This window comes from Mustela putorius, unplaced genomic scaffold (assembly GCF_011764305.1).
Source record: "Mustela putorius furo isolate JIRA1106 unplaced genomic scaffold, ASM1176430v1.1 tig00000407_pilon_pilon_pilon, whole genome shotgun sequence".
In the NCBI taxonomy this organism is placed as follows: domain Eukaryota; kingdom Metazoa; phylum Chordata; class Mammalia; order Carnivora; family Mustelidae; genus Mustela; species Mustela putorius.
In genome coordinates this window covers 15,185,399-15,208,729 of record NW_025421373.1, presented here as the reverse complement: position 1 = coordinate 15,208,729, position 23,331 = coordinate 15,185,399, and the positions used below count along the sequence as shown (strand labels likewise).

At 43.8% G+C, this 23,331-nt stretch overlaps 1 protein-coding gene across 3 annotated transcripts in view; it reads right to left on the bottom strand.

Annotated features, from left to right (window-relative positions):
* NIM1K (NIM1 serine/threonine protein kinase) overlaps window positions 1-23,331 on the bottom strand; it is a 66,749-nt gene that overhangs the window by 13,945 nt on the left and 29,473 nt on the right. For all 3 annotated transcript variants that reach the window (XM_045079526.1, XM_045079528.1, XM_045079527.1), the window contains one exon: window positions 6,296-7,322. In XM_045079526.1, the coding sequence (XP_044935461.1) occupies window positions 6,296-6,587 (292 nt within the window). In that variant the 5' untranslated portion in view covers window positions 6,588-7,322. The remainder of the gene's footprint in view (window positions 1-6,295; window positions 7,323-23,331) is intronic.

Sequence of the window (23,331 nt, the reverse complement as noted above, 5' to 3'; positions counted from 1 at the left end):
CTGCTGAGTCATTAAAGCTGGAAACCTGGGGGTCACCTTCAGAACCTTTTCTCTTTTCCTGCTCTCACCCATGCGACTCACCACAGGGTGTTCCGGTATCCTGAAATATTTCTCAAGTGCTTCCTTTTCCCTCCATCCTTTCTGTCACTTCTTTGCTTTGTTTTTAAAATTTTTTGTGATGTGGACAAATCCTTTTTTTTTTTTTTTAAATATTTACTTATTTTAGAGAGAGAGTGAGAGAGATCGGGGGAGGGCCAGAGGGGGAGAGACTCTCAGGCAGACTCCCTGCTGACCATGTGTTGAGCCCAACACAGGGCTCAATCCCACGACCCCAAGATCATAACCTGAACTGAAAGCAAGAGTCAGACGTTCCACCAGCTGAGTCACCGTGGTGCTCCTCTGTCACTTCTTTAGTTGCGATGGACATCGTCATTCATCTGAACCATCAGACTAATATTTTTTCTGACTTCTGACTTTTGTCACACTCCAATTTGCTTTCCTCACTGAAAACTAATCCTATTAACCACCTGTATGAATTTCTTGCTTACAGTTCCTCAGTGGCTTCCCCATACCTAAATGACAAACCCCAAATGTGCAAGACTCTCCAGGGTCTAGTCCCTGCCGGCCTCACCCTGTGGGTCTTGCTCTTTATTCCTTTTAAACCTCCAATGGCTCCCCTCCCTGGCGCATAGGTCCTTACCCTTCATAAACCTCAAGGCCTACTGCGAGCCCGTCCTGCTCAGGACCCTCTCCGGCTGCCCTCGGGTGCACGGAGCACACCCTTTGGCTTTACCCTGTGGCAGCTCCTACAATTACAGCCAGTCTCCATGACCTACCTCGAGTTCCCAACAGGCTAGAACTCTATCTTACTCATCTCCCTAAGGCCCAAAACAAATTGTGGGCCCAGGAGAGTTTATTATATTTTTAAAAAGGAAGGGTTGGGGGGGTATGAATGAACAGATGAATAAGTCAATTGAGAGGAAGGAAGGGTTCTAGAAATGGGAGACCAGACTGAACAGAAAGACCAGGGAAGAGGAGGTCAGGAAGGGCAGCGACAGAGAAAGGGACGGGCACCCGTGGCCTCATGTACTTTTGTTTGTGACAACAGATGGAACATAAAATATTCAGAAGCCGAGTGCATCATCTCTTTTGAGAAATTTCTAATCAGCTTAAAAGGGGACTCCTAGCTGCCCTATCGGCTTGCCAGGCCCAGGGAAATCTGAGCTGTTAGCTATAAAAATAAACTCCAGTCAACAGGGGCCTCTCCTGGAGCTTTCTTCCTAGAGATCCATCCAGAACAGCTGGGACCCTTAAAAACTACCATCCTAGGGGGGCACCTGGGTGGCTCAGTGGGTTAAGCCTCTGCCTTCGGCTGAGGTCATGATCTCAAGGTCCTGAGATCGAGTCCTGCATTGGGCTCTCTGTTCGGTGGGGAGATTGCTTCCCCCTCTCTCTCTGCCTGCCTCTCTGCCTACTTGTGATCTCTCTCTCTCTCTCTCTCAATCTCTCTGTCAAATAAATAAATAAAATCTTTAAAACAACAACAACAACAACAATAAAAACCTCCATCCTAGGAGCTGCTCCCAGCACCCAAACCCTCTGCTTTCCTGAGACCCCCTCCCCTGTCTCATCTAGGTTGCCCACACTTCCTAGAAAACCTGAAGACAATTCTGGGCCAGCTGGCTTTGTATGAGGACCACATTCATACAATCACTGTCCATGTGACATGGTCTGATGGGGCCGGGCAGTGGGACAGCTGTTTGAAATTCCCAGCGTGGCTTTCTAAGCTGCTCACTAAGCCACTTCCATCTCTCCTCTTTCAGAAATGAAGATTTTGGGGATGCCTCGGTGGCTCAGTTGGTTAAGCAGCTGCCTTCGGCTCAGGTCATGATCCCAGCGTCCTGGGATGGAGTCCCACATCGGGCTCCTTGCTCGGCGGGGAGCCTGCTTCTCCCTCTGACCCTGCCTGCCACCCTGTCTTCCTGTGCTCACTCTCATTCTCTCTTTCTCTGACAAATAAATAAAATAAATAAAATCTTAAAAAAAAAAAAAAGAAATGAAGATTTTGGAGGCATGGGGCATCTGTCTTTCCATTCCAGTCAGCCCAAGGTGGCCAAATGTCCCCCTCCTTCTCTCAGGCCATCTCCCAGTACCTGAGCCCCCTTTCTCTTGCCTGAGCCCTCACACCCCTTGACATATGGGCTCCCCATCCCAACTCCCTTCTCAGCTGCTTTCATTGTCACCTTCCAGCTGCTTCCTAACTAGGGGCCTCACCGAAGACAGAACCGCAGAAGAGAGGTGGGTGCAGCTCTAGGACCAGGCCTTTACAAGATGGGCCTACAGGGGAGGCCCAGGAGTCATTTTTCAGTTGCTCAGTGACCGGACTTTACATTATCTGTTGCTTAAACTGTCTCGTTAAGTCAATTTTCCCACTGCCTGGGCTTTGGGCCTTCCTCCCCTCTTTTGCACATATGCCCCACAGCCGGAGGGTGACGGCGAACCTCTGACCCGGGGGCTCGCTGGGGCAGCTCGGCAGTGCGGAGCACATGTGGGGGAGGCCACTGACGCGCCCAGCTTGCACAGCAGGAGAAGGCCATGTTCTCTGGAACTCAAGGAGCCACAACTCAGTTTCGCAAGGCAGCCACGGAGAAGCCTGTGGCATCCGAGCAGGCAATGGTTACCTAAATCCCATTTCTGCTGCTTGTCTCTTCGGCCTTCCTCACCCAGCAGCCTGTCTCCAGGCTCACACTTTCTGGCTCCTGGCTCGTGCTGATTTCTCGCCTCCGCCGCTTATTGCCCCCCATGGTGGATGTGTCCCTCGATTTGCTGCGCTCTCTGCTACTCCCCCCCCCCCCCACACACACCAGTCAGGACCTCAGACTCTGCTGACATGGTCATGGGGTCATGGGACTCGCCACCTAGAGGCTGCAGCTGACTTGATGAGGGCGTGACCTTGCACTCAGCGGCGGCCTGGTGTCCGCTGGCTGGGGAGCAAGGGCATTCCCGGTCAGCTGTGAGCTGGACGCGGCGAGCAGTACGGAGATGGGTAGTAACGCCGGGAGACCGTGCAGACGGGTGGGGGGGGGGCGGTCAGCAACAGCCATTCCCGGCCAGGAGTCTTCTGAGTGCTACATGGAGAAAGCCGCTCTGGAACGAAGTCTGAAGATGGAACATTTTCATCAAGGGAAGTAGAAATGAAAAACCGTGAGGCCCCGGAGAAAGGAGGGGTGGAGGGAGTAAGAGCTTGCAACTTGCTCTGCTTCTCCGCTGTGGGCGCACGGGGCTCCCCGGTTCACGATGCCCCGCTTTCCACGTGCGCGAATGTGAGTGCGCTTCTGTTCCATGAACCCAGGGATGAGTGACTCAGCAGGCCCAAAGAACCTAGACTTTTCTGAAATCAGACTAATATTAGCATTTAATGAATACTTACCGGGTGCTCTGTCTAAGGCACAGGGTAGGTATTCAATATGGCACATGTTTAAGTTTTACTCATGAAGACACTGAGGCACAGAATGATACAGTCACTTGTTCAATGTTATGCAGTGAGAGATTAAAAAAAATGGGAGGGGCGCCCTGGGTGGCTCAGTGGGTTAAAGCCTCTGCCTTCGGCTCAGGTCAGGATCCCAGCGTCCTGGGATCGAGTCCCCGCATCGGGCTCTCTGCTCAGTGGGGAAGCTGCTTCCCTTCCTCTCTCTCTGCCTGCCTCTCTGCCTACTTGTGATCTCTGTCTGTCAAATAAATAAATAAAAATCTTTATTAAAAAAAAAAAAAAAAAGAATGGGAATCCCACCCAAGTCTCACAGATTGCAAGCTAGTAACTTCCCACAGTATTTCGTGCGTGCCCTTCTGCTACTTAAAGACGCAGCTGTCACTGAGGCACTGAGCAGGGAGACGGACTGGCAGGAAGGAGGCTGCAAGACGGACTCGGGCTACTTCCGCAAAACAGGGGGACCAGAGGAGGTCAGTGCTTCCCGGAGGGGAGCCTGTAACACTTGTGGGGCGCGGAATGATTTTCGTGCAGGGGACCCGCCTTAGCCAGCCCTGAATCACTGCCTAAAAACACCATTCCTGTTAGAGTTAGTCTATAATTCTCCTGAGTAACACAAATAGAAAGTCTCAGATTGGCTATTGGCGTGGTTTACTTTCTACTACTTGGCGATTTTCCCTGAAAACTTCTTGAAAGTTGCTGATGAGTGAGAGTCAATGGTCAAAGTTCTCACCATACACAAAAAAATCCTAACTCTGTGAGGTGACAGATGTTTGAAGCAACTTCATTGCAAGAATCATTTTGCAACATATACAGATATAAAATCACTACTATGTATATCTTAGCCTGCCCACGTGCTCGAATGTGAGTGCGCTTCTGTTCCATGAACCCAGGGAATTATGTCTCAATAAAACCGGGAAAATACATAAATAATAGAACTTTTACATTTGTTTGCATAGTACCTATTTTTACCATTACCTTCTACTCAGAATAAGTGACACTGGTTTTTCATTATATAAATAATATTACATTTCTTTTTGAAATAAGTTTATTTGAATAAAAATATTGAGCTGTACCCATGATGGCTACTATGTGCCATGTACTTTATAGATGTTGTTTCTGATTTTCCCAGCAATTCTAAGAATCATTCTCTCTATTTTATGGCTGAGGCAACTAGGGACCAAAGAGGAAGTGCCTAGTAAGGGACTGAAGCAGGATCTAAAACAAATTTGCCTGGTTCTGAGGTGCCTAGTCCCTCCACTGCCCCCACAATGTCTCCTCGCCACTGGAATCCAACACCTGAACCCACACTCGGGAAATGGCTCCAAGCTGGCCACAGCCGGCGGCCTTCGCTCGGACTCCTGCCTCACGGCCTGTCTGCTGCACTGGACACGCTCCTCTCCCGGTTTGCCTTCACCCACCTTCTCCTCTCCCCTTCCTGATCATGTCTTCTGCCTCAATTTCTGGCCTCTCTCTCCCCGTGCCTTAGCCTCGTCTCTCATTCTTGCTCTAGACCATGGGTCCCAGTCAGATTCTCGTTACAGCACTAGATCTGCTTCTGCGGGTCAAGTCGGATGGTCCCCGGCTGCATTCTGTACCTGAGGAAGCACAGGCTCCCAGAAGTACTGGCATTTACCAGGGCAAGTCGGGAGAGTAGCCGAGACGTGAGGACGTGGGGACCCAGACACTTGGTCTCCGAGCAAGATGGAAGGAGACTTGGAGCCCCCATGACGTGGGAACACATGTGCACACGCATGTGTATGTATGTGCGGGTGTTTTTACGTAGGGGCCAAATATAGGGATGGGATTGGGGGTCAGAGAAAAAGAAAACCAAAGACAACTCTAATATAAGAAAAGAGGCGCCTGGAGATACGGTAGTAGGCTGGGGCCAAGGTGAGAAAATGTCGGTACAGAACTCGCGGGGACAGTGTGGAGTCCGTGGGCTTTAGGAAGTTGGTAAATCATACCAAGTTGCAAGTGTACTTTTCCTGCCTTCCAACTCCCTTATGAGCATCTCCAGGCTTCAGCTAAGTTTCAGGTGACACGGAGAAGTGCCCACTGGGCACTGGGCTTGGCCAGCAAAGGGCTGCTGGGCTCTCTGCATAGTTCCTCCCTGAGGCCAGAGTGGCAGGCGCTGCTGGTCTGGGGTCCAGAGTGTCCAGAGCCAGGCCATCAGGAGGCTTTGGTAGAGAGCAAGGAGCCAAGCAATAGTGAGGGGTATGCAGTAGATGGGAGCAGAGAGGGTCCTGAGATCCAGAGCCTTTCCTCCAGATATAATAGAAGCAGCCTTGGGGAAGGAGGGGCGCCTGAACCGTCCTGCTCACGGACAGTGGTGACCTGGGAGGTCTCCTGTGTCATCCTGTCACACACACACACACACACACACACACAGGTTATAAATAAGGATTTGGAAGATGAACTTTCCGGGCACCAAGCCACACCCACCCCAGTGCTCCAAGGCCTGCCTGGAGAGGACAGAGTCCCCTCACATGAAATGAGTTCATCCATGCGGTATGGTGAAAGAGTTTTTAGAGTCAAAATCTTTCAAGATTGAACTGCCAAAACAATATTTAACTTCTTTTGATCTCAGTTTCCCTATCTGTAAATGGAAATAAAAATACTGACCTCACAGTGTTCCTGTGAAAATCAACAGAAGGTAATAAAGGAAGGTGTGAGGGGACAAGGCTTGCGACGCTCAGGGCCTCGGGGATGTCATTTCACCCGCTGCCCTGGCCCTGGCCTCCGAGCCCCCTGCCCCAGACGAGTTCCCGGTGCCAGGGGAGAGGATCCTGGAAGGGCAGATCCTACCTTTGGTTAGGGAGTGAATCCCGAGCTTGACTTGGGAAAAGTTCCCGCTGCCGATCTCCCCTCGGATCCGGTAGAAGCCAATCCGTTTCCCCAGCGTGATCTCCCTCAGCACCTTCTCATCTTGGGACAGGTCCTGCGTCAGCTTCTCAAAGGGCGTCAGCTGGCGGGGCTGCCCGTGCCCCTCGCCCTTGCCGCACTCCGTCGGGCAGCCGCTTTCCACGCTCTCCCGCCGATCCCACCGGGCGTAGTGGGGGGTCACCAGGCCGCCTCCATGCGCGTACACCGCGGCCATCGTCCACCACAGGCTCGCATCTCCGTCTCGGCCGAGAGGCTCCGGTGGAAGGCAGGTGAGGAGCGGCGCCAGGGCCAAGGCGGTGCGCGAGGGGAGTTGGGGCCGGTCAGAGCCTCGCGTCGGTGACCGCCGGCCTGCAGAGCACGCAGTCCCCTTTGAGGCTTCAGGGAGACGAGGGCAGAGGCGGACAGGCCGGCAGAGCCTGCCCCGCCAAGCCGAGAGCTGCCCCCCTCACTGCGGACATCCCACCGCTTCCTTCACGGTGCACGGCCCAGCGCTCGCGGTCCGGCGGGCACACACCCAGTCACCATCACCGCTTTCCTGTCTGGGCTCCAGGAACCGTCCAGCGGCCCATGCGGTCTGATGCTCTGTGGTAGGTGCCCGCACCCGAGACAAAGGCTCCAGTTTGCTATTTCCTTGGACGGCCTGAGAATCTTCCACTCTGGTGTGTAAGGGCCCCTCGGAGGCCCCCAGGTCCCTGCTGCTGGCCTTCAGCTCCGACCCCCTTCATTTTGCACTTCTCCTGCTGGAGAGTTGCAGGGCCCCCCAGGGCCCAATGATCTGAACCCCAGGAAAGAAGAAACTTGCAAATCTGCCTTCTGGTCACACGGGCTGCCTGCCGGGCTGCCTGAGAAGGATTAAGTCCCTGCGACGTCACTTTAGCCGGCCTTTATTTAGATGAGCCTTCCTCTAAGCCGTGAGCTGTCTCAAAAATTTGGCAGGTGCTGATTCATCCTGAAAACAGAGAATAAGAAAATTTACTTGCCTATGCTAATGTACTGTACAGGATTTATAATGAACATGAAACTGCCTTATAAACATTGATCTAAAAAAAAAAAAAAAACCACTACACAAATTTCAGTTATGACTCTCGGTAGTAAATGTTTGATTATGTATGATTTACTAAGAAGAAAATGTACACACACACACATATACACACACTCCCTCAAGCTACATTTTAGAAAAGACTTCACAGCCTGTAAATATTTTTAGCAAAACTATTTTTCTGTTTCTTGACATTTAGGAAAATATGCATGTTGCCTTGAATTGCTTTAAAGCCAGACTTTTAAAATAATGATATAGCACTAATGATGATAAAGATTTCCTATTAATACAGTTTTCAAAAATTCTTACACTGATTTAAATAACAATGTGTGTGTTATATTTCCTGTTACCCTGTATGTTTTTGTATAGATTTTCCTAGATTGGTTGCTCCCACTCTCTTTACTTGCCATTTTATGACAAAGGCTGATTTTTCTCCCAGCCTTATTTTCTGGGGATTTCTGACCAGGTTTTAGCCTCCAGGCCTGAGAACTCATTCTGAAGGTGCAGAAACGGGGGGTAGTGTTGCTGGAAGATAGAAGCTTATGGCATCCTCAGTGAAGAAATCCTGTCCAGCAGGAACATCGTCATGACTCTCCTGCATCCTCCAGGAAGAAATCATCTCTTTCCCACCACACTCTGTGCATTTTCCAAAATGTCTTATCTCCATGAAGTGGGCACAGGGTGTAACTCATCTGTATGTCTTGCTTCCCCCCTGTCTCCCTCAGCATGTCCTACATAAAGAAAGTGGGTTGAACTTGATTTTTGGACTGGAGCATGGAACTAAAAACCCAAGAAAACATGAGATTGCCATGGAAATGTAAATTTTGAATTCTGTTTGATGATATCACATTATTACAATTAAGTACAGAGTTTCTTATATTATTATTGTGGTTTAATAGGGGGTTGCCAAATAAAGATAAAGACAGGAAAGAGTAAACTGCCACCCAGCTCCATTCCTTTTTTGGGACAGGGTTTGGGAAAGCTAGAAGAAGGGTAAGGAAGAAAATTTTAAAAGGGACCAGGTATTAGCAACCACACACACATCTCTAGGTTAGAGTTTGATTAGGATGTCTTAAAAGATGTTCTCAAGATAAAAGATCCTTAATTAACTTGAGGAAAATCTACTCATTGGTTCTTAAGCTTTCTGGGGTCACATGCTCCTTTGAAATTCTCACAGAATCTATGACCCTGTCCCTTAGAAGTTAAAAGCATGAGCATATAATTTGCATCCAATTTTAAGGGGTTACCAGACCCTCTGAAACCCATCCTTGGATTAAGAATCTCTAGGAAGATCAAGTGGCCCTGGATCTCCTCAGATCCCCGGTGGACAGTTTCCACACAGATGAGAAGCGGAGTGACACTCATTATAATTCTGACATTATAAGTCTGCGGCTTTACCTGAATAGAGAGAGCAAGGATTTTAGACAGGAACCAGTACTTTAACATCCTCGTGCTCCAGCAGGCTCTGTGAAGAACTTCTTGGGTCTGAGTCCTTCCTGGGCATCTCTGAGAGCACCTCACGGCCATGCTGTCTCTGCCGCTCGCCTACCTGAGCCCCAGCCTATGAGTACCTGCATGGCAAGGACCTGTGCCTTATTCTAGCTCCCAAAGCTCAGCCCATTCCCTGACACTTATCTGATAAATGTCCGTTGAAGAAAGACGAATTAACTTACCAATTTATTGGTAATTTATTGACCATTACGTTTGGGTATGATTTAGTAGAGGTAAATATTTTTAGTTATAAGTGAATTCCGCTGTCCCAACACTTACTGGAGTATCTCAGAAATCTTATTTCAGTCCATATTTCCAAGGCCAGAGGTCCCTTCTGCTGGCTGTTGGGATTCCTGGCCTCACCTTCTTGGGTAGGTGAAAGCTTAGTCAGAATTCCACCATCCCACAGCGAATTGTTAGGGGGCTGCTTAGAAAAGCAAAACTCCCCCATTCTTGCTCCTTCCAAAGGATCAGCTCTCCCCAGTCACCCACGCCTCACTCATGCCTCCTGGAACCTGTTCTTTGACTCCCCACTCTTGGTCAGGTCTTCTCTGCTTTCCTGGAACCTGCCCCCAACCGCACCACCCTGCCCTGTGCTCCTGATTTGGGCTCTGTTTCTTCAACTCTGTTCAGGCCTGGGATTTACAGTTGGGCTTTAGACTGGATACCCTGATTAACTTCAGGCGCCCCCAGGAATTCCTCTTCTCTCCTCCTAATTCGACATAGAGAGTCAAGCACAATTGTCAGGCGTCAGGCTTTATCTTGCATTACATACCTTTTACCTACAACTTAAATTTCTTGCATGATGGCCTTGAAACCAATTGTCTTGCCTTTATAGCTAGGAAGATAGTTAACCTTCTGTTTAGATCAGATAAAGAAGTTTTTACAATTTTGAAAATGTTGCGATGGGTTTGTATTGAGGATGAATGGCGACTTGTTGAAACAGGCAGCAAGCCAACTTGAAAAAAGTTGAGCCCTTAACTCATCCTACTCCCAGATAAATTACAAATAGGTCACTGCATAAATGTAAAACAAATTAAACCAGAAAATCCTAGAAAAAATTAAAAACAATTTTTTTAGAGATTTTATTTATTGGACAGAGAGAGAGCCAGAGAGCATAAGCAGGGGGAATGGCAGAGGGAGGGGATAAGCAGGCTCCACACTGAGCAGGAACCCTGATGCAGATGGAGCTCGATCCCAGGCTCCTGGGATCATGACCTGAGCTGAAGGCGATGCTTAACTGACTGAGCCATTCAGGCGCCCCACCCCCCCAAATTTTTTTATGATCTCAGAGAAGGCCAGAAAAGAAAACATTAAATTTGACTACATACATTGATAACTTTGTTTACCGAAAGGTGTCATAAAGAAATAAAGCAAATTATTATTACTTTTTTAAGTAGGCTCCACACCCAGTGTGGAGCCCAGTGAGGGACTTGAACTCATGGCCCTGAGATCAAGACCTGGGCTGAGATCAAGAGTAGGACATTTAACTGACTAAGCCACCCAGGCACTGCAAATAAAACAAATTAAACGATAAACTGGAAAAGCTTGCCAATATATATGATGGACAAAGGTCTGATTTTCAGATAAATAATTTTTACAAATTGATTAGGAAAATACCAATATCTCCAAAAAATTGGTAAAGAACATGAGCAGACATTTCACAGAAAATCCAAATGGGTCTGTAACATGGATAAAGATGCTCAGCTTCACTTACAACCAAAGAAATGCTCCTAAAACTACACGAAAATTAGATTAAAAAAAAAAACAATAAATTTGGAAACTATGAAAACATTTTTTAAAAGGTTTTATTTATCTGACAGAGAGAGAGAGCACAAGCAGGGGGAGTGGCAGTGGCAGAGGGAGAGAGGGAAGAGCCTGCTTTCCCTGAGCAGGGAGCCCAACTCATAGCTCGATCCCAGGATCCCGGGATCGTGACCTGAACCGAGGGCAGACACTTAATCAACTGAGCCCCAGGGTATCCCTACAGAAACGTTTTTTGGCAAAAGAAGGTTTGGGAAACAGGAATCCTCATTCATTGCTATGGAGAGTATAAACGGGTACAAGTGCTTGGAGGGCAACCTGGCATTAACTAGGGAAGTGCGCGCGTACGTGCCCTTTGCCTCAATGATTCTACTTCTAGAGTTAACTTATGCACGCTGCACAGAAATATACCTATTTCTAGTATAAGGATTGCTAGACTGAGATTCAGGACTGCATTGTTTTTGCACCAAAAACTAGACACTGTTTTTGTGGCCATCAATAGGGAACTGGTTAAATAAATGACAGTCCGGATTACTATGCACTTACGGAAAAGAATGAGTTACAATATCCAACAGGAACTGTTAAGAGATCAGAAGAGTGTATATAAATGTGATGTCAGGAGCATAAGAGAGAGGAGGGCACCCCTAAGGACCTGGCAATAATTACTGCGCCTGGGGAAAAGGACTGGACTGGGGGCCGAAGTGAGAGAAAGGTGTACTTTTCACTATTTACTCTTTTCTCTTATTTACATTTTCCCCATATGCATGTACCTAGACTTAAAAAGGAAAACAATTAAAAATATGTAATGTGTTGTCATCATACCCAATAAGTTTGTTTTATTTTGGTTATGCAGAGAAATTACAAGCCTAATTCTCTAATATCCAATGGATTGTTTTTAAAGTCAAAACACAATTGGGAATTCTGATTAAATACGGAATATTTTTGTACTTTCATTTATTTCTACTTCCTTCCAAAAACCCACAGCAGGAATAGGAAGAAAAGGGGCATAAACTCACAGAGAAAATAAGAGACAGGAGAGCAGCCAACGTGAGATGTCCACATGGTTCTCTGGGGTCCAAAAGCAAACTGAGGAGCAGTGAGTGACTTGGCAAAGACAGTCACAAAAAGTATGACGTCTACTTCATTGGCATGCTGCCAAGATTCACCTTTCGGAACGCTCGAAAGACTTCCAACTCTGAGAGACCAAGTGCCTCTATGTTTGGAGGAATGAAGCAGACCAAAACACAACAGGAACTGTTTGAAATGTGGAGCAGTAAGACCCCCGGTCATCTCTCAAAGACAGCTTGTTATTTTCTCCGCCCATCCACAGCCCAGCCCAGAGTGCAAGGCCTAGGACAAAAGGTTCAATCAGACTCTGGGTTGTGGGATCCCCCATTCCCTTCTCTTCTTACCCTCGCACTCTGAGTTTCTAGAATGGAGGGAAACACCTGTATAATCTTCCAGGCAGGGAATTCCTCTCTCATTTTCTCTCTCTCTCTCTCTTTGTATTAAGTAAACTCTATCTCCAGCATGGGGCTCAAACTCATGACTCTGGAATCAGAAGTCACATGTTCTACTGACTAAGCCAGTCAGGTGCCCTGGATTCCTCTTTTGGATAAACCAGATCCCTCAAGAGGAAAGATCTCCTGAAACCAGTATTTGCAGATTCTTCAACACCAAAGCCATCCGACCACCTACTGTGCAGTCCTCCAGATGTCTGGCTCTTTCTGCAGTGGGCTTCCCATCAGATTTTAGTGCCTTCTGCTTTGAATGAATGTCAAGTCGAGAAGCACCGGACACCTGAGGAAAGGCTCCAAAATCAAAGAAAGAAACCATCCTTAACCAAAACAACAACAACCCAAAGGAACTTGAAAGAAACAGAGAGTGATGCAGGAAGCAGAAGACCAAAAAAAAGATATTGCATCTATAAAAAAACAGGACAAAATGCTAAAAGAAACAAACATAAGCCCTCCGAGAACCAAAAAGAGTTCTTTTCAAAAGTGAAATTAAATAATTCGATTTAAGATTTGTAAAACAAAAACAAAACTAGAAGACATGAGCAATAGAGAAAAAAGAAGAAAATTAGGTAATCAACTCAGGAAGTCTAACATCTAATTATTAGAATTTCTAGAGTTACATTATTGTGTCCCCAGTAAAGACATATGGTTCCTCTTGTACTTGAATTGCCAACAAATTTCAGCAATTTCAAAAACAGTAATGAGTAAGGGAAAACTCCAGATTCTCAAATATTCCAGTAGAATAAAAAAGGAGAAGAAAAAAAAATCTATTGGAAAGATAAACCCCATTTAGGTATGTGTATAATTAGTACTGTTTTTATTTTATGTAATTTTTTCCCCTAAAGACTATTCTTAGATGTTTGGAAATAGGAATCCTGATTATAGGTTGTGTTGTGGGGTTGCTATAAATAGCTTATATTTAGATTACCTTCTAGGAGGGTTCCAAAACATCAAGTTACATCATGCTAAAAATATGCAAATGATGGATATGACATCACCCTTTTCTCAGATGCATTTGTTGGGGGCTTTACCTTTACCCTTTTGATTTTGACCAATTTTTATAGACATAAATGAGCGCTTAGGAACCCAACCAGCCAAAAACATGGAGTCACATCACTATAGATCAAAGCTTCTGGAGGAGGCGGATTGGTCCTTAATTATTAGCTTACTGTTGCTGAATAGCAATGCATTAAATAAGATTAAAGAAAACAGAGCTTACTTAGTAATTCCTTCTCTTGACTTGCAACCCACTGGGAAGAGTATATCAAAGAAAACCAACTGGCTTATGTTCTCTTTGTCTGAGTTTAAATTACAGAACTTCTGAGCCAGGCTTTCAGACAACCTTTTCATTGGTTGGCAAGGGCAGGCACTGGTTTGCTTAGAGGAAAAGCTGGGTTTTCTCTGTGTGGCAACAGGACGCAGTGATAGACAATCCCACTGAATCCTTTCTCAGGCATGGTGCACCCTTAGAGAGGATCTTTAGGAAATAGGCTTCATTTAAAAGTATTTTTTACCACTTAAAAATAATTTGCACTGCCTTAGCTTTTGGGCTTAGCTCTTTATTTCTCAAAACACATGTCCAGATCTTCATGGGGAGGGGACCACTGGGAAATTTTGAAGCAAACGGAAAATCAGCATAAACTGAGTGTGCCTAGTGAAGAAGAGCAGTGTTGTTCTTAACACTACATCTCGCCTTGCCTGACCTTACAGGCTCCTTCACTGGCTACTCAGCGCAGGTGTCCCCCATTCCACTTAACATCCACCATCCATGCCCAGTCCACCCAGTCTGATGAACTTACACACCAGCTCATCCCACACGGAGTTCTACCACACTTGAGGTCCCCTTAGCCATCAAGGTCAGCCTCAACCATCAAGGTGACAGATTCAAATACCTAGAGGGCCATGCAGGTGTTCTATGGGCCTTGGAGAAATGCCCGAACCTTGCTCAATGCCCATCCCAAGCATGATGAAAAAGGCCACACTCAGTTTCAGCCAGAGCAGCCCTGCTAGAATGCAGGCTTATTTTCACCTTGCCTTTTATTTAAAAGCAGCTGGAAATCAAGAAAGTTTTGATGAACTCTCTCAAATTTTAAATGGTGGATTAAATATTTTTAAAAAATACCCTGTGGCCAAGGAAAACTGAAATATCAGGTCAGATTTGGCATTCAGGTTGCCAGTGTGCAGTCTGCTCTAGCTTTTCTAGGAACATCACCAGAAGAAAAGGGGAGGGTCATCCAAAGGTCCACAGTCAAGGTCAACTGAGAGTGGCACATGTGATACCACTCAGGGATCTGCATTTAGCACCTTACAGTATTGTGGTAGATCACACACACACACACACACACACACACACACACACACACACAGTGTTTTGCTCATTTGCTTGTTTAATTCAGTGTTCATAAAGCTTATTTAACTATCTAATTCATCCTCACAGACTATCTTTTTGTCATTGGTATTTTTCTTTTTAGATTTGATTTATTTATTTGACACAGAAGAGAGTGTGTACAAGCAAGGGGATGGCAGGGAGAGGGAGAAGCAGGCTCCTGCTGAGCAGAGACCACAATGTGGGGCTGGATCCTAGGATCTTGGAATCATGACCTGAGCTGAAGGCAGATGCTTAACAAGCTGAGCCACTCAGACTCTCCATGTCATTGGCATTTTTCTTACAACTCTGCCCACAAAGTTAGACAAAACTATGAAATATTCAACTGTCCATTGACTATCTGTAGGAATTTGGGTTCCAAGAAAAAAAATTAGTAAAACTATTCAGTATAGAATGAAACAGAAAATGGATTTAGTTGAGTTTAATCCACAGAGGTGACAGTCTAGCTGGGAGATGCCTATTTCTGTGACATCTAGAATGACACAGTACTTAGCAATCAAGTATCTTTTAACCTTGGGAAGATTTATTGTCCAAACCAGAAATGTTTAAGCGACTCAAATCCCATAGTATTAATACTTTTGTTTTGATGATGTATGGGATGGTATTTTAGGTACTTATAATGTAAAGAAAATTTAGCAGAATAAATAACAAAAAGTTTGGTGATTCTAATTTTATTTTTATTTTTTTTAAAAGATTTTATTTATTTGAGAGAGAGACCATGAGAGAGAGCATGAGCGAGGAGAAGGTCAGAGGGAGAAGCAGACTCCCTGTGGAGCTGGGAGCCCAATGTGGGACTCGAACCTGAGACTCTGGGATCATGACCTGAGCCGAAGGCAGTCCTCCAACCAACTGAGCCACCCAGGCATCCTGGTGATTCTAATTTTAAATGAAGAATTGAATAATTGATTTAGATTTGTGTTTTTGAGTTGAAAATTTATTGTTCATAAATAGCATAGGAATGTATTTAAGAAAATATAAGGTTCACCCTGTTTATATGTTTAAATCATATTTATAAGAATTATTAGTATTTTAGAAGCATTTTGTTAATCATATAAAACATTTAAAAGGAAATGAAATCAACTATACAGTATAAAATGTTTAAAAAGTTTTGAAGTTTTAAATGGGATCTAACACTAAATTTTAAAAATGATTTTTAGATGAGAAACTGGACTACTTTCCTACACCATATACAAAAATAAAATCAAAATGTATTAAAGACCTAAATGAGAGACCTGAAACCATGAAACTCCTAGAAGAAAAGGTAGGAAGTACTTTCTTTGACATCGGCCTTAGCAACATTCTTCTATGTCTCCTGACGCAAGGGAAACAAAAGCAAAAATAAACTGTTGAAACTACACCAAAACAAAAAGTTTTTGTACAGTGAAAGAAACCCATCAACAAAACAAAAAGTCAACCTACTGAATGGGAGAAGATATTTACAAATAATATAAATGGTAAGGGGTTAATATCCAAAATATATAAAGAACTTATACAATCGAACACAAAAACAGACAAACAATCTGATTTAAAATATGCAGGAAACCTGAATAGACACTTTTCCAAAGAAGACATACAGATGGCAGACAGACACAATGAAAAGATGCCCAGCATCATTAATCATCAGGGAAATGCCAATGAAAACCACAATGAGATATCACTTTACACCTGTCACAATGGCTAAAATCAAAAGGACAAAAATATTGGCAAGGAGGTAAAGAAAAAGGAACTCTCGTGCACTGTTGGTAGGAGTGTAAATTGATGCAGCCAGTGTGGAAAACAATATGGAGTTTCCTCTAAAAACAGAAATACCATATGATCCAGTAATTCACTACTAGGATTTTACTCAAAGGAAACAAAAACACTAATTCAAAAAGATATATGCATCTCCAATGTCTATTGTGGTGTTATTTACGTAGCCAAGATATGGAAGCAACCCAAGTGACCGTTGATGAATGAATAGATAAAGATGTGGTGTATTTATATAATTATTAAGCCATAAAAATCACTAAACCATAAAAAAGAATGAGATCTTGCCATTTGTAACACCACCAATGGACCTAGAGGGCATAATGCAAAGTGAAATAAGTCTGACAGAGAAAGACAAAAAACTTACAATTTCACTTATATGTGAAATCCAAAAAAAACTCAAAACAAATAAACAAACAAAAAGCAGAAACAGACCCACAAATATGAAGAACAAATTGATGGTTGCCAGAAGGAAGATAGGTAGGGGAATGGCTAAAATTGGTGAAAGGGAGCAGGAGATACAGGCTTACAGTTGCAGAATGATTGAGTCACAGGGACAAAAGGTACAGCATAGGGAATATAGTCAATGGTATTGTAAAGATATGACAGATGGTAGCTACACTCATGTTGAGCATAACATAAGGTATAGACTTTTGAATCACTATGTTGTATAGCTGAAACTAATGTAACTCTGTGTATCAATTAAATAAAAACAAAGTTTCAGAAAAAAAGATTGTTAGATGAAATGATATATTTGGGGTGTGTTTCAAAATAACCAGGAGTGGGGGAAATGATGGAAACTTAAATGAAACAAGATTGGCCACGAATTAATCACACACAAAGCTGGGTGATGAGAATATGGAAGTTCATAACATTCTTTGTACCACTTTTGTATCTGCTTAAAGTTTTCTAGAACTATTTTTTAAAAAGATTGTCAAAAATTACTAGATCAAAAATATATTTGTAATTTTAAAATGTTAGGTATTTCACAACAGTGACAAAGAGACGGATGAATGATGTGACATGACAGTCCTGTGGGGGGGGGGTGTTGTCATCCCCTTGTCATAGATCAAAATAAAAACAAAACACAAAACTAAGCCTGACAAAAGTTAAGAAAATTGCTTTTGCCAACAGACCCATGAAAAGATGCTTGACATCACTCATCAGGGAAATGTAAATCAAAACCACAATGAGACATCACAACACAACACGACACATCAACAGCACAAGAAACAGTTAAGTGGAAGATGTGGAGAAAAGGAACCCTTGTGCACTGCTGGTGGGAATGCAAACTGGGGCCGCCACTGTGGGAAACAGTATGGAGGTTCCTCAAAAAAGCTAAAAATAGAACTACCCCATAATCCAGAAATTGCACTAGTGGGTATTTATCCAAAAATACAAAACAAACAAACAACAACAACAAAAACCCACTAGGGTTGTTTACTGCAACCTTATTTATAACAGCCAAATTATGGAAGCAGCCCAAGTGTCCTTCCCTGTCAAGATTTTGATCTCTCACATAATTCATTTCCAAAACACAAATCTTCCCATTTCCTCTGAGGGACTTTGCCGGCCTCTAAACAAACAAGAAGGGACATAAGGTCCAGGATAGCTAAGGAATAGCATTAAAATACAGGATAGAATCCTGGATTGACTCACAAGCAGGTGGCCCTGAGAAAACAAAATGTAGTCTTTATCTCCTCAGAAATAATGAATTTAGGAAACACAGTGTGGGAACATTCATGCCTATTTGCAGCTCATAGCTTATTTTTAGGGGTCTAAAAATATTTGCACGTCAAAGCAGAAACTGCTCTTTTGCTGCCTCAGAACTTTCTTCAACTCTGGTATAGTATATTCACTAGGAAGCAGGGAATAATGTTTGAGCAATGGCCCCAGGAGAAGAGAGGAAACACTGTCCTTTGCTATCTGAGCAGAGCTCAAGAAAGCTAGCATGACAGGACACGGCAGGGTGAGGGTCAGGGAGAGGGAGAACAGTGTTCCAGAACAACAGCTCCGACAGTTCAGGGGGATTTGAAACCTTTATTAGGAGCCTCCCATACCTCAGTGATCCCTTCACACTGAGAATCCTTAAGTATTTACCCAGTGGCAGGAGTAAGTAAGGGTGGTGACGAAGGAACAGAAGTTATCAAATATGGAAAAGTGCGCCTGTGTCAGTGTACAAGAACAATCTGAAATAACAGAATGGAGAATTTTAAAAAAAGATCTCATGGATTATGGAAATTTCCCATGTAATAGACACAGCATTCCAAACCACTGGCCAAAGACAAATGATTCCATACGTGATGCTTGTGGAGACTGAACCGACACGTGGTTCACGTAGGCTTTTGCTCTCCCAGCACCCCAAATCCTTCTACCAGATTAAATTAATATAAGTTTCCATGCAAAAGAACACACAGGCTGACCCCTTTTCTGTTAAGATCATTATTCCAAGACCCATACATATAGAAATTTGAGAGTCACTCTTGGGTGTTTGGACACGTGCATATGTATACATGTGTCCATTTGTGTACCCACTGGAAAAGGTCTGGAAGAATACAGATTGAACTAGTGGACGACAACCCGGCAGGGGTAGAAACAGGGAGTGGGTGGTGCAGACAATGGTTTTCTGATATTCCAAAATGTTTATACCTTCTTACAAAGAAAATTCACAAATATTTATTGAAGCTTGGTTGTATGAAAGAAACTAAGGTGTGATACGAATGACTATGTCACCATTTTTAAATGCACTATAATTACTTACAGTACTTATGAGGAACAAATTAATCTCAACAGAACAATACCATCCACACTTTTCAAGTGATATTGTTAATCTAAATTTCACTGGTAGAAGTTTTGTTTGTATTTAACAGGATAAAATTTGTTTTGCTTTATAGCTGTATACAAGCTATAAGGGAAAAGACTTAGGGTTAAAAAGAGGTTAGGGTCAGGGCACCTGGGTGGCTCAGTCGGTTTAATGTCTGTCTCGGGGTCCTGGGATTGAGCCCCACATCAGGTTCCTTGCCCAGCAGGGAACCTGCTTCTCCCTCTCCGTCCTGTTGTTCCCCCTGCTTTTGTTTGTGCTCTCTTTCTCTCTCTTCCCCCACCCATCAAATACAAAACAACAAAAATAAAATCTTTAAAAAAAAAAAAACAAGTTTAGGGTCTAGACCTTCCCACTAAATGTCTGTGTGACATTAAGCAAGTCCCTTGCCCTCTCGGTTTCAGTTTCTTTACTGGCAAGTGAAAGTGATGGACCCCATGAGGTCTGCGGAATCATGCCCTGACCAAAGATTCTTGATTTTAACAATATAGGATGAATTCCAAAGCATCTGTGAAAAAAACCCCCTCTTGAAGTCCAAGTGTCATATTGCCCCCTTCTGGACTTTTATAATATTCACACAAATTAGATTATTAAAAATCCATAAGCCGACATGGACATGCTAAAATACTGTAGCTCAACTCCTTTCCCCTCACAAACAACTTAGAATGGCCAACTTGAATGTTTTCCAGTAGAATTATGACAAGATTACCCAGGAAAGGAGAAAGAGCAAAAAGCATCAGGGGAGTAGGTGTTGACATAGGATAGGACTGAACTCAGGGGAGTTTTACGTACAGTAGTATCTCCGTCTCCTCCCCCAAAATGATAAATGTTATTGGTTGGCCTTTATCAGATGTCTACTATGTACAAAGAACTAATTTTTTAACCAATTAAAAAAATCCTTCCAACCACTCTTCAAGCCAGGCCAAGAATATCTGTGTCCTGAGTGGGTCCCGGTTATTCCCATAATTTTGCCCTTTTTCCTCTAAGTTTTCCCATCCTGTGAGGATGTCTCCCTTCCCATTTCCTGCTAGAAGTAGTCTTTGACTAATACTCACTGCGCTGCTACTATCCTGGAGGCACTTAAGACCTCCATCTCCTTATCTGGTCCTCGACTTCATGATTTTTCCACTTCATATGAGTCAAGATTTCTCACAAACTTCCCTTGGGAACAGAGTCCAAGTGCAGGGCACTGTGTCTTCCTCCTACCATTTCTCCATCGCCCAGAACAGTTCTGCTCACATTGGGCTTGACAACACAATAGGACTATCTCTACCATGCCCTCTAATTACTTCCTCTGCAGAGGAAATTGCTTGTATTTGAAGGAGAAATCTCTCATATTTACTCTAAAGTAGAAAAAACAAACTTCTGATTTTCTTCTCTAAATGTACTTCTCTTGCACCTTGGTAGATGACAACACATCCTTCCATTTAAAGTCCAAACCCCGATTCTTCTTACTACCTTATATCTTGTGTTCAATCTGTCAGTAAATACTATTGGCTCTACCTTCAAAATATGTCCACAACACAATCATTTTATCCCATTTTACCCACATCACAACCATCCCATTATTACCACTAAGTCCAAACCACAGTCAGGTTTAACGAGATTGTGGTAACCGTCTTTATAACTGGTCTCAGCGCTTCTGTCTTTACTTGTCCGTGCCATCCCCCAATATGGTCTGTCTCAAACAGAACATCTAGGAAGGTCCTCCTAGACCATGTTAAGATGTTCCTGCCAAGCAGAGCGCCTGATGTGGGGCTCGATCCCAGCACCCTGAGATCATGACCCAAGCTGAAGGCAGAGGCTTAACCCACTGAGCCAGCAGGTGCTCCTACTCAAAACCTTTTGATGGCTTCTCTTCTCCATCAGAATAAAAGCTAAGACCCTTAAAATGGCCGTGCAGGCTCTGCCCAAGGTGGTCTCCCCTGTGGCATCATCTCCTTCAGTCTCTGCCTTCCACTCACTGCACTTCAGCCACACCGACCCCCTCACTCCTCCTAGAGGCCAGCATGCCCTCCCCCCACCTTCTGCAAACTCCTACGGATCCTTAACCTCCACTGTAAGCGTCATCTCTTTGAGGAAGCTTCCCTACCCACCACACTGTAAACCCAAGGGAGTTCTCTTTTGTACTTCAGCATCTGTGGCTAGCACTGTAATTTTCTCCACCTTTTTGTACAATTATGACTTCTACATCAGACTGTTTATCTTCTCAGATTGTAAACCCATAAGGGTAGTGATTGTGTTTGACTTTTTTAGACTATATTTATGAGAGCTACAATAATCAAGATGGTGAGTAAGGATAGACCAGTACATCAAAATAGAGTCTAGAAATTGATCTATATATATATATGGTAAATTGTTTTTCCACCAAGGCTCTGAGTCAATTCAATAGAGGGAGGGAACACTTCTCTTTTTAACAAGAGGTGCTGAGTCCACTGGATATCTGTGCCAATGCATCCATGACCTGTATCCTACACCATCCCCAGAAATGAGTTTGAGATGGATCACTGAACTAAACAAACAAACAACAAAAAAAAACTAGGACCATAAAGTTTTTGGAAGTATACATAAGACAATAAATCCAGGACCCTGAAGTAGGGCAAGTGTTTGGACTAGATACAAAAAGCACAAACCATAAAAGAGAAAAAATTTGAATTTGACTTCTTCAGAACTAAAAACTTCTGGGTATAGAAAGATACCATTAAGAAAACCAATAGACGGGGCTCCTGGGTGGCTCAATGGGTTAAAGCCTCTGCCTTTGGCTCAGGTCATGATCCCAGGGTCCTGGGATCGAGCCCCACATGGGTATCTCTGCTTAGCGGGGAGCCTGCTTCCCTCTCTCTCTCTGCCTGCCTCTCTGCCTATTTGTGATCTCTGTCTGCCAAATAAATATATAAAATCTTAAAAAAAAGAAAGAAAGAAAGAAAGAAAACCAATAGACAAATCCCAGAATACACTACAAATCTAGGGGTCTAAACAGTATCTGACACAAAATGCTCAATAAAATATTTGTTGAACAAATGTATAAAAGACCTGCCTCCTTCCTATCACAACACACAGCTATTCCAACAGGCACAGCCAGCTGAGAAGTCAACCTCCTGCGGCTGTTGAAGGGACACTGCTAGCCAGAGGGAAACACTATTATACTGGAGGAAAGAAAAGTATCAAGGTTTGTTAGTAGAAATAAAATATGTCAAGTCAGCAAACTCAATAGATTGTCTACAGGTTATGAGGATTTATAGTGAATCAGACAAGATAGGGAGTAGATAATTATAGAACATTCACAAAAGTAAATTAGCTAAAAGTACAGGTGGAATTTCACCAAATGGAACAGAAGGCATATACCTCATTCCTCATTGCCTCAGAGTGATGCTAACGATTTTATAAGGAGAACTGTACAGGCTAAAACTAGCAAATGGAGGTGGAACAAACAGTGTTTTGCCTAGAGGAGCTGGGAGGAGTTTTATCACAAAAGATGGGGTCAGGAAGGGAAAAAATTAGGTAAAAGGGGTTAAACTGATCCTACTTGCTGGAGTATGCTTCTGGGCATGGCATAGACCCAGGCCAACCAGAAATTCTGGTTTGCCAAAAATTGTCCAAACATTTCCCAATGTAATCACTATTAGCTGTTTTTTCACTCTCGGAGTGTTTTTGTTTGATCACCCTACTTCTACATGTTATTTTTTCCTTTTAACTTTATTTTTTCTTCCTCTTTCTCTGCATAGTCCCTGAGGATAAAAATAATTGTGTAGTTGCATATCCATCGTGTTGTTTTACTTGTTAGCATCACTCCCTGGAAGGAATCTCAGGCCAAAAAGTGTGAGTTTTCCTTCTCCTGACAATAGTGTATAGCTGGGCTGAGCAACTGCACAACCTGGTGTTCAGACCAGTTCCCCGCTGCCTCCTGTAACCAGGTGAGCTGGACAGTGGGAATCTTCAATGTCACAAGTTGAATTAACATAGTTCTCTTTTCTCCTAAGAGCACCAACTTTTTAATTAATATTTTAATCTACAATTTTATTTTAAGCTACATATATTAATCAATACTCTTTCAAAGTCCTGGAAACCGAGGCATGGAATGATCCAATTAAATGACTTGTCTGTGATCATTCAGGATAAAATTATCTAGATGAGACTCCGATTATGATCAATTTATTTCCAGCTTACCTTCACCACCATCACTCATCCATTTAA